The sequence below is a fragment of the Dipteris shenzhenensis genome, chromosome 9 (assembly GCF_047967505.1).
Source record: "Dipteris shenzhenensis isolate YYH24624 ecotype China chromosome 9, Dip_SZ_1.0, whole genome shotgun sequence".
In the NCBI taxonomy this organism is placed as follows: Eukaryota; Viridiplantae; Streptophyta; class Polypodiopsida; order Gleicheniales; family Dipteridaceae; genus Dipteris; species Dipteris shenzhenensis.
Genome location: NC_141604.1, coordinates 25,126,511 through 25,139,912, shown reverse-complemented (window position 1 = coordinate 25,139,912; position 13,402 = coordinate 25,126,511). Strand labels below are relative to the sequence as shown.

The following is a 13,402-nucleotide window of genomic DNA, read 5'->3' as shown; positions in this document are numbered from 1 at the left end:
TTATGTTCATTAGCACCACCAGGATCAAAGGGGAAATCAGCCCCCTTCGTGGCTCCGAGCTTCTTCCACGATTTGTGCACCCTCTGAATCATCATGAGGGGCATCCAAAGTCTCAGAAGCATCCATCAAATCCTCATCGTCCGATATCTCAATAATCATGCTGAGTTTTGCAATACCAATGTTACGCATTTTGCAAACTTCCCAATGCTTAGGAGTCCACTTCTCACCACAATTAAAGCATATATTTCCCCTCTTTCTGCTGTCCATAATAGCCCTAGTGTGTTGTTTAAATTCTGATTTTTCAATCCCAACACTTGGCGTAGCTCCTAGTTTAGCAACAAATGACCTATATGGCTTAGCGTATGGCATCTTGCTGCCTGTAACTGTGGGAAACCTCGGAAATGGTGCTGCTGCTGACTTTCTTTCATTCCAATCAGTCACTTTAGGCTCCTTCTCAGCCTCATTTGCATTCCCATATGCGCTGCCCGCTATCATCTTCTATTTGCTGGCATATTTGGGCTCAAATACCTCTGCCAATTGGGCTGCACGCTCAATTGTTTGAGGGTTATGTGCCTTCACATCTGCAGCAAGAGAAGGACTTAACCCATGGATGAAACGCAACAGCTTTCCCTTTTCACATACGTCCTGCACAAATAGGGAAAGCCTCCAAAAGTACTCTTGGACCGTACCAGTCTATGACAAGGCATAAAATTCAGCCAAGTATTGATACAAGACAAGTGGGGTACAAATGTAGTGACCATCAATTCTTTGAAACCCCTTCAAGTGGTTGGTCTCTGAGGCAAATCCCTCATGTATCGCCACCATGTGTGGGCATAGTCCTGCATATGCATACCCGCAAGAATGATGCGCTCCTCCTCAGACTTGGGGTAGAAGTGAAAATAGTCTTTCAGCTTCGTGAGCCACTCCTCCAACGCATTGGGAGTGCGAGTGTCCCCTTTAAACTTATGCACTGTGAGTTTGTCCTTGATATCCTTGGCTGCATAATTCTTGTGTGTGTAACCTCCAGAAGTGCGGACATCATCACGCTTGAGGTTCACATAATCAGAGAATGACATCTCAAGTTTGATGGCCTCAGGTAGGGCCTTGTATGCATGCAAAGAATCTGCCAACATGTCATCAAAATTGTCTTGCTGCCCACCACTAACTCCTTGCTATGTAGTAGCTGATACCACCTGATGCACTGGCTGCATCTGGCTATATGTGCTTGCTGGCGGAGCGATAGGTGCATGAACCCCGGGCTGGGTCTCTCTGCCAGATGCATCTCTTCGAAATGATGGCATGCCAAAGGGCTGAGAAGAGGACTGACCTCTCTCCCAGAGGAGTGGGCTGCCATATAAACCAAAGCCAACTCCAGGCATACTCGCTGGTGAGGTGAAAGAAGCACTAACTGGGTGCACACCAACGGGTCGGCCCAAAAGAGACAGCTTAGCCTGCATAGATGCAGAAAGCTGTGAGCCAAAAGATGGCCTGATATCCTGCAAGAAGGTGCTCTCTGGCACAGAAAATGCATCATCTAAGTCCAGATAATTGTTATGCTCTAGCTGAGATAGCATGACCTCGAAAAGATCGGTGGGCATTTTCTCTTAGAGGACCAACTTTTGTAATAGTTAATGTGCGTAAATGAAATGGTCAAGAGAAGTAACTGCCAAGGTCCTAGGTGAGGGTGAAATGGCATTGACTAGGTAGTTCTGAGTGCTAAGGCCTAGGTGTACCTAAATGTGCAATAATGCCAAGGGGCAAGTGGTTTTAAATGTGCCCCAAGAGAGGGGTAAAAAGGTGCACCAAGTGGAGAGGCTTAAATGATGACATTTGGCAAAGAGAACTATCTAGGAAAATGAGGGTCTCGTAGATAGGCATGAGGAAGAAAAAGGATTATGAATTAGAATATCTGTGATCTACGAGTTTAGGCTGGGAGGAAAATACAAATGCCATCGCCCGTGATCTGTGTCTAAAAAGCAATAGAGTTTCTTTCAGTAGAGATACAGTCCTTATCAGTTGGTATCAGAGCTCATGTAGTGAGCGATTCTAGAAGATTGACGGCGCAGTCTGAGACGGATTAAGCCGTGAATTGAATTGGGACCTGCGAAGGGAGGTAGTCGGGGTTGTGACAGGCGCACATGAAGAATATGGCGCACGAAATCTGCTCGTGAGATTTGGTCGTAACCCGTTGCATCGCTAAAGGACGACTGTCAGTCAAGTGTCGGAATGGTTTTCTATCAGGCCATCGCTTGAGGCAGAAGGGGGCATGACCCATATTCGAATCGGCAGTTTGTGTGTGCTAGGACGCTGCGCAGGGGACTGAAGCACGTGGACAGGTTATCACGTTGACAAGCGCTTATCGGAACAAACTACGCACAAGAGGATTTGGCTGAACAGCGTATAATGGGATGTCAATGGAGTATTCTGCTTAATGATTCAGTGAAGAATTAGTCCGTCAAATAGATCAGCCGTCACTAGCACGGCGTTAATCTGGCACAGGCGTTTTCTGTTTGCACAGTTGCCGTTTCATAAAAACGGGATACGTATTGACGTTTCTACAAAAGAGAAAGCTAGAAAAGAAGGATTGTGCTTCGGCTGCCTTCAGCGACATCAGTGGAAGGATTGTCCACTGAATAAAGACCGTCACACGGCTAATATGATAATATCCGAATGCGACGTGGAAATGCAGGAGAGTCCCAATGCGGAACATATGCAGATGCAACTCGCGGGACCTTCTCAGAGGTTAGTACCTTGTTTGTTATGTGTGTCTGTTGCTAAGTTAGTGACGAGTGCACCTGATAACATCCTATCTAAGCCCGCAGCAACGGGGTATACGGCCTTTAATGATACAGAGTTAATTAAAATGGAAGGGCAAGTGGCCAGTCATGATGTCATTGTGTTGTTTGACTCGGCATCAACTCACAATGTGATTAACTCCAAGCTCGTGAAGAGGCTGAAATTAAAAACAAGCCCATCTGACTATGCGTATACAGTCAGAATGGTAGATGGAAGCTCAACTGAAGTATGGGACCAAAGGGTTACCCAGTTGGAGCTTCGGATTCAGGACTATGCTGAGAAGCTTGATTTTGAAATGACCAAGCTTGCTCATGCAGATATAGCCCTGGGTATGTCGTGGCATTCTAGGAAGAATCCAGCCGTTGATTGGAAAAAGCACGTATATCAATTCAAGATGAATGATGTGCTTTATGTCTTGCGAGGTGAAAAAGATATACCTTAGGGACCGTTGGTTTCCGTGATGGAAATCAGAAAAGCTCTAGTAGAGTTTTTATTCCTTTGCACAGCATCGGTAGAGCCGGTTGATGATTCTTCGGCTAGCACTGATGTTACGCAAAGTGGTGAGATGGCCAAGCTAGCTAATCTTATAACAGAGGAGTTCTCTGAATGTTTTAGGGATGAACTACCTTATGGGTTACCTCCAGAGCGGAAAGTTCAACATAAGATTGAACTGATCCCGGGGGTAGAACCTGTAAATAGACCTCCTATAGAATGAGTTTTGCTGAAGAGGCGGAGGTACGTAGACAACTGGAAGAATACCTCAAGTTGGGGCAGATTCAACCAAGTTTCTCACCTTTTGCTTCGCCAGTGATATTAAAGAAGAAAAAGGATGATACGTTTCGCCTCTGTATAGATTACAAAGCATTGAATAATATCATTGTTAAGCATAGATATCCGATGGCTCGGATTGATGATTTGTTAGATGCATTACATGGAGCCGTGATTTTTAGCAAGATAGATCTTAAGTGTGGCTACCATCAAATCCGGATTAGAGCCGAGGATGTGCATAAAACCGCTTTCAGAAGCAGGTTTGGTCATTATGAGTTTTTGGTAATGCCCTTTGGACTTACCAATGCTCCAGCGACCTTCGTCATGCTTATGAACGATTTACTACGTCCGTATATCGGAAAGTTCGTAATGCATTTTATTGACGATATCCTGATATTCAGTAAAAGTGTTACTGAGCATCGTGAACACTTAAGAATAGTGTTCAGTACTTTGAGGAAAGCCAGTCTTTATGTGAATAAGAAGAAAACTATACTGTGTATGGTTAGGCTTGAATATTTAGGGTTCATAATTACTCCACAGGGGGTAGAAATGGATCCGAAGAAAGTGGCTGCGATACTAACTTGGCCAATCCCTCGGAGTCTGACCGCGTTGCGATCATTCTTGGGATTTGTCCAGTTTTATAGAAGGCATATCAAAGGATATTCCGGAATAGTATCGCCATTGACTGATCTGACCTCAGATAAAGTACCTTTTATTTGGGGACAGAATCAACAAGAAAGTTTTAACACCATAAAACAAGCTGTGGTCTCAGGACCGGTGTTAAAGATAGTTGATCCCCAGAAACCGTTGTTCCTAGAAACCGATGCAAGTGGCATTGCGGTAGGAGCAGTTCTCCTTCAAGAGGGAAGGCCAGTAGCCTTTGAAAGCAAGAAGCTTTCTCCCTCTCAAAGAAATTGGCCAACTCATGAATTGGAGTTGTATGCTGTTATCCATGCTTTGAAAACATGGAGGCATTATTTGTATGGTTCAGAGTTTTATGTGGATGTAGATCATGATACTCTGAAACATTTTTTGTAAACAGCCTGACTTGAGGGGCCGCCAAGCTAGGTGGGCAGAGCTCATGCAGGAGTTTAATTTAACGATTCGGTACCGAAGAGGAAAAGACAATAAGGTTGCTGATGCGTTGTCTCGCATTATGCACAACCTGAGTTTCACGGTATTAGAGAGTGCTCTAATGACCGAGATAAGAGAAACTCAAAAAGTGGACGAGTTTGTCCAGAGCTTGTGGCCTAAAGCTCATGTGTTAAAACCCGAGGAAAATGAAAAGGATGACCTGGCATCCAAAAAAGGCCAAACTTATGCAAGATATACCATAAGGGATGGTATGCTAGTTAGAAATGGCAAGCTTGTAGTACCTAGTCAGAATTATCTCAGGCAGAGAGTCATTCGACAGTGCCATGATAGCCCGTGTGCGGGACATCCAGGAGTCGAGAAGACATATGATCTCGTGAAGCGAGATTTCTTTTGGCCAAAGATGAAAAAGCATATTCATGAATATGTGACACGGTGTTTCTCGTGTCAGGTAAGCAAGGCCAAGCGGGTGAAGCCACCCGGACTTTTACAGCCCTTAGAAGTACCACTAAGTAAGTGGGAGAGCATTTCCATGGACTTTATTGTAGGACTGCCTACAACACAAGGAGGGTATGATTCTATCCTTGTGGTGGTTGATCGTCTAACCAAGATGGCTCACTTCATTCCGACTAGAGAGTCTGTTAGTGCCCCGCAAGTGGCGGATTGTTCATTAGACATATATTTCGTCCGCATGGATTGCCTAGATCCATAGTGTCAGTCAGAGATGTCAGATTTACCGGTCATTTTTGGACAGCGGTATTTGAGACACTAAGGACTGAGTTGGGAATGAGTAGTGGGGATCATCCTGAGACGGATGGTCAGACGGAGAGAGTCAACCAGACCTTAGAGGATATGCTGAGGGCATATGTGTCATTGAGGCAACATACGTGGGACAAGTGGTTGCCATTGTTGGAGTTTGCCTACAATGATAGAAAACATTCATCTACCGGGTTCAGTCCGTTTGAGCTGAACTATGGTTATAGACCAGTCAATCCGACTATAGTTGGAGTACCTCAGAAAGTGCCTAGTGCCGCGAACTTTGCAGTTCAGATGCGGGAGATGCTAGCACTTGCGAGAGCTAATATCCGCCAGGCTATGGATAGAGCCAAGGTGTATGCAGATGAAAACCGGTCTATAAGAGTATTTAAGGAAGGGGAAAAAGTTTTTCTCAAAGTTCCTTCGCACTCGAAGTCGTTGACTTCAGGAGAGTGTGCTAAGTTATCACCTCGATACTGTGGGCCGTGGTTAATTCTAAAGAGAATAGGCAGTGTAGCCTATAAATTAGAATTGCCACAAGGGTGTAAGGTGCACCCGGTTTTTCATGTTTCGCGCTTAAAGAAATTTTTGCATACAGGTGACTCACCAATCGAAGGTGTGGTTTTGTTTCAGGAGATAGAGGATATTGCAAGGCGCAAGCCAACAAGAATCCTGGACCGAGGAACAATGCAAATACGAAATCGGAAGATACCCACGGTGTTGGTTGCATGGCATGGTCAGCCTCTATCTGAAGCTACCTGGGAATCCGTATACCAGTTACGGAGAGTATTTCCAGATTTCATCATCGAGGACGCTGATGCTTGAAGAGGGAAGGAATGTTATGCTCTAGCCGAGATAGCATGACCTCGGAAAGATTGGTGGGCATTTTCTCTTAGAGGACCAACTTTTGTAATAGTTAATGTGCGTAAATGAAATGGTCAAGAGAAGTAACTGCCAAGGTCCTAGGTGAGGGTGAAATGGCATTGACTAGGTAGTTCTGAGTGCTAAGGCCTAGGTGTACCTAAATGTGCAATAATGCCAAGGGGCAAGTGGTTTTAAATGTGTCCCAAGAGAGGGGTAAAAAGGTGCACAAAGTGGAGAGGCTTAAATGATGACATTTGGCAAAGAGAACTATCTAGGGAAATGAGGGTCTCGAAGATAGGCATAAGGAAGAAAAAGGATTATGAATTAGAATATATGTGATCTACGAGTTTAGGCTGGGAGGAAAATACAAATGCCATCGCCCGTGATCTGTGTCTAAAAAGCAATAGAGTTTCTTTCAGTAGAGATAGAGTCCTTATCAATAATCCCCATGCTAGGGCACATGCAATGGTCCAGAAGATTGATGCTCATAGGCATGACGGGCATTTGCCATAAAACCCCTGTAGAGCAGACAAAACATTCTGACTATCTGAATGGTCCCCTTGCTCGGGTGCGAGCTGCTTAACCTTATCCTACATAGCAATGGCAGATGTGATCTGCTGACCAATCTGCTGTCCCATCTGGACAAGAGCCGTATCCTGCATAGCCATGGCTGTGGTAAGCTGCTGGCTGAAATTCATGTCCTATCTGTCGGATAGCACCCTGGAGCATAGAGGAAAGGGCATCCAAAAACTCTGTCTGCGGCGCTGCTTGCGCTGCCTGCGCTTCCCGAGATGCAGGAGAAAGAAGCTGAGTGGAAGGAACCACTGTACCACCAATGGATGCAACCACCATGGCAGGCACTTGCTCATACTGATGAGCAACCTCATCACTGTCATGCAATATGTCACGAGGGGCACGCTTCGGTGGCATGGTGACTGGCTCTAGAGAGAGGAGCTCGAATGTAGGCAAGGAGAAATGGATAGCAAAACCCTGCATAATGAGCACCTGAGATAGTGCGTGGAAACACGAAAATGTCAATGGAGAGGCTCGGAAGAAAGGTCGTCAAAGAAGCTTCGAAATGGGCCAAAATGGCTCCAAATGGGCTGTGAAAGGCCCCTAAAAGAGGCTGAAAAGTGAACTTTTTATCCTCTTTCTTTTCTTTTTTGGGGGGGCGGGGGGGAGGGGTGTTCCTAAGTCACCTATGTAGGAGGAAGGAGGTAGTAGATAGGATTAGATGTCACATCAAAAAGTACATAGTAGGAAGTGGATGGAGACTTATTTAGTCCCTCCCCTTTTTCCCCTTCATTACACTATGCAGAGGCAGCTGCTAAGAAAAGAGAGGGAGAGAAGGGCTTAGTAGAGGCCAAAAACCATCCCAAACAAGTCCGAGACATTGTTGTAGTCCTGAGGGGATGTCAGCTTCAACTCGCACTTCAACAAAAGTCTTTTCAGCAGCCAACAGCTCCAAATTTCTATCGCTGGTCTTCAAGGCTTAGTAGATTGGTTCAAAACCAACGGTTGAGGATGGATAGGGGACGCACTTCATTGCAATCCAATTGCTTGTGATTGTACTCAAAGGATTCACTGGTTTCACTACAATGGCAGCTGATCACGATAGTGGGCCGTCTAGGCAAGTCATGGTTTATTGACCCTCCCAGCATCCAAGACCAAGAGGTCCCCCGGTCGCGACTCTGGCTTTGGCAAGGCTGCCCCCTTCGGGCGATTTAGTGGGACCCACGAGAGTGGTTCTGACCGTCCAGGGTAGTTCACACGGAGAGGGTGGAGGAGATACCCTTCTCCTAAAAGCCACGGATTGGATGGTGTCTAGAGATGGAGACATCGACTTAGACTCCTTCGAGAGAGAGACATTGGGCGGAGCAGAGGAGGTTCGATCTCGGTTTTGGACGTAGCTGGGGTCCAGCCTTCGACCCTGGAAGATCTCATACTTCTTCTCGTTGACCGCTCACAAAGGACTACCTATAGGCCCTTGGTTAGAGCAGATGAGGGTGCATGGGTGCTGTCAAAGCTGCACGAAGGGTGTCTTGGAGACGATCCCACACTGTCTCTAGAGCTACGAGAGCGCTCAAAGGATTTGGCTAGGCTCCCTTCGGATTGTGGCCCGAATGCAAAATATCCAACGTGACTTTATCTGGGGCATGGCGGCCTAGTTGATAGAGGAGTGCCATGCCTTCCACATTGATGAGGTCTCTCCAGCCTACAAGATACACAAACAGAGCATTCATCGGATCAAGCTGCATGAGGTGACGACTCCTTCCCGACACCGTCCTACCTCGGCTCCCGAGGAGGGTGTCTAGGAGACAGTGGCCAGCATCACGGCCTGGAACATATGGGTTGCGCGTTGCAGCCTAGTGATGGGAGGTCATCGACTTCCACCGGTGGCCAATCTAGTTGCTATTTGGCAGGACATCATCTACACTCTACGCGCCATTCGGGAACGTGGGACATCCGACTCTAGAGCGACTGCCGAAAGGCGGGAGCGTTTCTGCAAGGCATGGCCTGCAAGGGTTTTTTAACATTCTCACGCTGCAAGGGATTCACTAGTTGTATGGTGTCTGCCTGTCCCTGAGATAACCTAGGCAGTGAGCTGGAAAAGCATTAATAGAAAGTTCCTTTTTTTGTTTAAAAAAGGGTTTAACTGGTTTTCTAGAGCTCTAGACTCTTTGCTTTCAATGGAAAGCAGGTTCCTAAAAGTTACCAAAACCAGTCCAAAATCAGTCTTGATTTTGGGTTGAGCTTTTTCATAAGTTTCTAGCTTTTCCAAAAGCTACCAAACCCTGATTTTGGATGGGACTTTTTCCAAAAGATCTCTAGCTTTTTCAATCTTGCTTTTCAGTCTACAGGCCCGATTTCCCCTGCTGCAAATCATCATGGGCCTTCCAAAGAGATTGTGGACCATTCTCCTCTTCTTCACTTTCGTTCAAGCCCGCAAAACGACTATCTATTGCTGCAGCCTGCTGGAGCAATCCACCACGAACCAATAATGTACCTTGGGACCCATGCAAATCCCTTGTAAGTTTCTGTCTGCTGCTACAATGATTTTGCATGGAATTTCTGCAACAAACCCTGTGCTACTTCTGCCCTTTCTTTGCACCCGGACCTGACGACGACCTGATGAAGTCTACAGCAGATCACTGCTGTTTCTGGCTGTCCTATCCTTACCTTCTGAATCGCACTGACCCAATCTAGGTTTAGCCTTTAATATTCAGTTCAATACACAGCAGAACACTACCCAAAGCTCTGTGAATCGCTACCAAAGGAGCTGCGAACAGACCCCTGTCAGTTTGCTGTCATCTTGTATCCACGATTAAGTACAGCAGTAGCATAGCCTCAATTCTCAACATTCAGCATGCAATTCCAATCGCAATCCACTGTAGCATAGCCTCAATTCTCAACCATTCAGGATGTGATTCCAATCGCAAACCACCCTACAAGCCCCCACTCCCGCCCCCCCCCCCCCCCTTGCACGTTCAACACCCCTTTGAGGTACCTTGCACACAAATTACTGCGAACAGTTCCCAGCATCAACAATTCGCTCTGTTTCAAAACCCGCAACACTTCAGCAACATGCAGAAACACTTTGCTACATACCTGGCACCATTCGTACTGCATACCTCGTAAACTTCCACTATGAAGCGGGCGCTCTGATACCAAATGAAACATCCTTGCTAGGATCTAACCTTAAACGCAGTCCAAACATAATCAGCAAAACCAAATAAAGATCAGTAGGTGGCTCGCCTCCCAGCCGCCCCCAAGCACGCAGGCTAGAGATCAGACTTCCACAAGGCTATGCCCATAGCTCCGGCGTCCCAACCCTCCACTAGAAACCTTCAGCATAGTATCTCATGGTCCACCATGTAGAGGCAGGAGTCTAGGCTCATGGTCCAGATTAGACCTTCCAAAAGTGCCAACACACTCAATGCGATCCCAACAGCCTTGACCACTCTTATAAGGGATGCTCACCACTCTTATATAGAAGAGCATCCCACTTTCTAGAAACAATCCTGGCTAAATATAGCCAACTTCCCTTTGCCATTGTTCTAAGTCCTATAGCCTCACGTTAGCCTACTTCCCTTAGTCCCAAGGCCCCCTAACCCTGGTAGATTAAATTCACTAATCCAAGGATTAGCTTCGAGGTACATGTGTATTTTTTGTTTCGAACAGTAATCTATTACCATTGTCAAGAGGCAAAATATTTCTATGAGGAGAATAGGGTATACTCTAAAGAAGAAAATTTTACAAAAGGATAGAGAGCAACAATAAATGAACAAAAAAAAGGGGCATGACAAAGCTAAGAAGAAGGCATTCATTGTTCCAACATCTAAATGCACCAATGTTAGAAGAAATCTATCACAAAGCCATTGCAGCTCAACTACTACAATGCAACTCTTTTTTTCAAGTTGACATACAGAGTCAAACTTTGATCCATATCTTCAAAATATATATATAAACCACGACGCATTAAGAAAAGGAGGAAAATATGATGATTTAAACTAACCTTTGTAAATAGTTCTCCAAAAGCATCTCAATCTCTTCCTCCTCATCTAGAAGACCAAAAATTTCATCAGACCTCGGTATATTTACAAGCGGGAAAAACTAAAGTCCACCTGATATACTACAACTGCAAGCAAAACAATAGATTATTATTGCATTCCTTTGAGATATCTGCAACATAAAAGCTGCTGCAGTAGTCCCATCAAAGCATTTAGAAATTAAGGAATTTTATCTCATCATACCATATTTAAAAGAAGTACGATTAAACAAGTGAGCCTTCCCCCTTTTCTCCTGTTATAAGCATGCTTTTCCATTCACATTTAAAGATGAGTACGTTCTACTAAAAATTTTAGTAAGAGCCACACCCGGAATCTCATTTCCATCTTTTCTTAGGCCTACTATCACATATTAAAGATATTATTTTTCCTTTCATATTGTTGCTCCTGTATTTGATTATGCAATATTGTCCATTTTAGAGTTCAACACTACATCCGATAGCTACAAGCATTGATGGTTTCCCCTTTCACAATTTGCAGATGTATTGGTCTCTTCTTGATATCTTTTTGCAAAGCTCTCACGGAATTCATCCTCAATCTTACGCACGCTCTTTGCATTCCACCAGTTGCTCAGCTGCTTTGCAACAGTTGGAAGTCTTTTGGAAGCATTTCTCAGTCGCTATGCTTCTCATTTTTGCAATCACTTTACAATGGTCACAGTTTTGGAAAATCACAGTAATATCTTGCAGCATACATAGACTCTAAGAGAGTATTTTCAGTGACATTAAGATTCATTTTGTTGGGATGCTTCAAGAAAGTGCTTTAATAGCAGCTACACTTTTATACGCACTGTTTTCTGCATCAACTCAAAGTCGCACTCCTCAAGAGAACAACATTTTGGAGATCTTTTCACACTTCAAATGTCATTTCTCACACATATCCACTTGCTCAGTAAATTCATTTATTGCGTATCTTTATTTTTTGAAATTTCAAAAGTTCTTAAAATTTGGATGTTTGCCAAAAGAATGCATGTGTTTTCCTACTGTTCAGTTAGGTACTAATTGCCTAGGGTCTAGTATTTGAGGGTGGCCCTCCATTGAGCTGGTTATCGGCACTAGTGTCCCACAAGTTCAGACGTATCTCTTTAAGAGAAACGTAAAGATCATACCACATCCAGGTACCCAAATATGGGACCATTCACACAATCCTGCTGGTTCAGCTACTCCTACTGTTACGCTCTAGCCGAGGTAGCATGACCTCGGAAGAATCAGTCGACATTTCCCTTAAAGGATCTATCTTTGTAATATATTTGTTTGCGCTTCATGTAAATGATCGGGAGGGAATTAATGTCAAGGTCCTAGGTGAGGGTTGATAGCACCAGACTAGGTGGATCTAAGGCTAAGGGCCTAATGCAAAGAATGTGCCTAGGGGCAAAGGATTTAATGCATCCCAAGAGAGGGGTGAAATGTTGCATTAGGAAGGCCCTATATGGATGACATGTGGCATCTAGATCTATCTAAGGAGATGGGGCTTGTTGAAGCTAGTGAGAGATGAGAAGGAATGGTTTTACGTATGTTTATGATTTGAATTCTCTGTGAGCTCTCATGCTTCAGCAAATATTGGCTGGGTGGAACAACTCGGTGCTTCTCCCGTGATCTGCAGTAGGAATAGATAATAAGTGTTTAACATTTGGTATCAGAGCCCAAGGATAGGGGAGGGACCCTGGTGAATCAGGAGTCCGGCCGACCCAGCAGGTGTCGCGCCCAGTAGCTCATACTTTATCTGGCAGGATTGCATTGCTTGAGGATGCCTTGCAACAGTTATTAGCGCAGCAGTTGCACGCCAATGCAGGGCAGTCTGAACTTAGGAGAGTGATACACAGTATGTCTGCCAGACCTTCTCGAGAGGAGAAGGGAAAGGCTCCAATGGAACCGGAGGCTAGTGTCCATACGGTCGAGCCTAGGAAGGCTAAAGTGCCAAATATTGCCAATTACAAACCGGAAAAGTATTCTGGTCGGATGAACAACCGTAGTTCCGATGTCATTGAGACCTGGTTACACAAATGGGACGAGGCGTTCGCCATTTGTGAAATCAGAAATGACATCAAGAAGATCCGTGAGGCCACCCACATGTTTAGTGAGGCAGCGGATCGGTGGTGGATTAAACAACAAAAAGATGATATAGCATCCACTACCTGGGAGGGGTTTAAAAGAGAGTTCAGGAACCACTTCTTACCTCCTGACGAAGCATCCCGAGCTTGGGATCAATATAGGAACCTTCATCAGAGGAATTTATCGGTGGCAGAATACACTGATAAGTTTCAAGAGAGTGTAATGAAGGTTGATGAACCCCTGCCTCAATCAATCCAAGTGAAAGATTTCATATTTGGATTGAACGATCAAATAAAAATGGAAGTTCGGGCTAAGTACGCGAACACGTTAGATGATGCAATAGCCATAGCCCTGAACTATGAAGATGCCAAGGGCAGCAGGCCAAGTGGGTTTGCACAGGTCGGAACCCAGTATGGGTATCCGAAGAAATCTGGGTTTAGGAAGAAATGGATTAGTAGAGGGAGTGGTTCTCTGCCGAGTGGTCAAGCCAAGCAGGCAAAACCGGCT

General features: G+C 45.0%; 1 protein-coding gene across 4 annotated transcripts in view; it reads right to left on the bottom strand.

Moving 5' to 3' along the window:
* The window catches only part of MGT10 (magnesium (Mg) transporter 10), a 69,221-nt gene that overhangs the window by 27,135 nt on the left and 28,684 nt on the right, over positions 1 to 13,402 (bottom strand). For all 4 annotated transcript variants that reach the window (XR_015541569.1, XM_087379561.1, XM_087379560.1 and 1 more), the window contains exon 9: positions 10,793 to 10,838. Coding sequence is in view for 3 of the 4 variants with exons in the window: in XM_087379561.1 (XP_087235687.1) it covers positions 10,793 to 10,838 (46 nt within the window). In the remaining variant the exon portion in view is untranslated. The remainder of the gene's footprint in view (positions 1 to 10,792; positions 10,839 to 13,402) is intronic.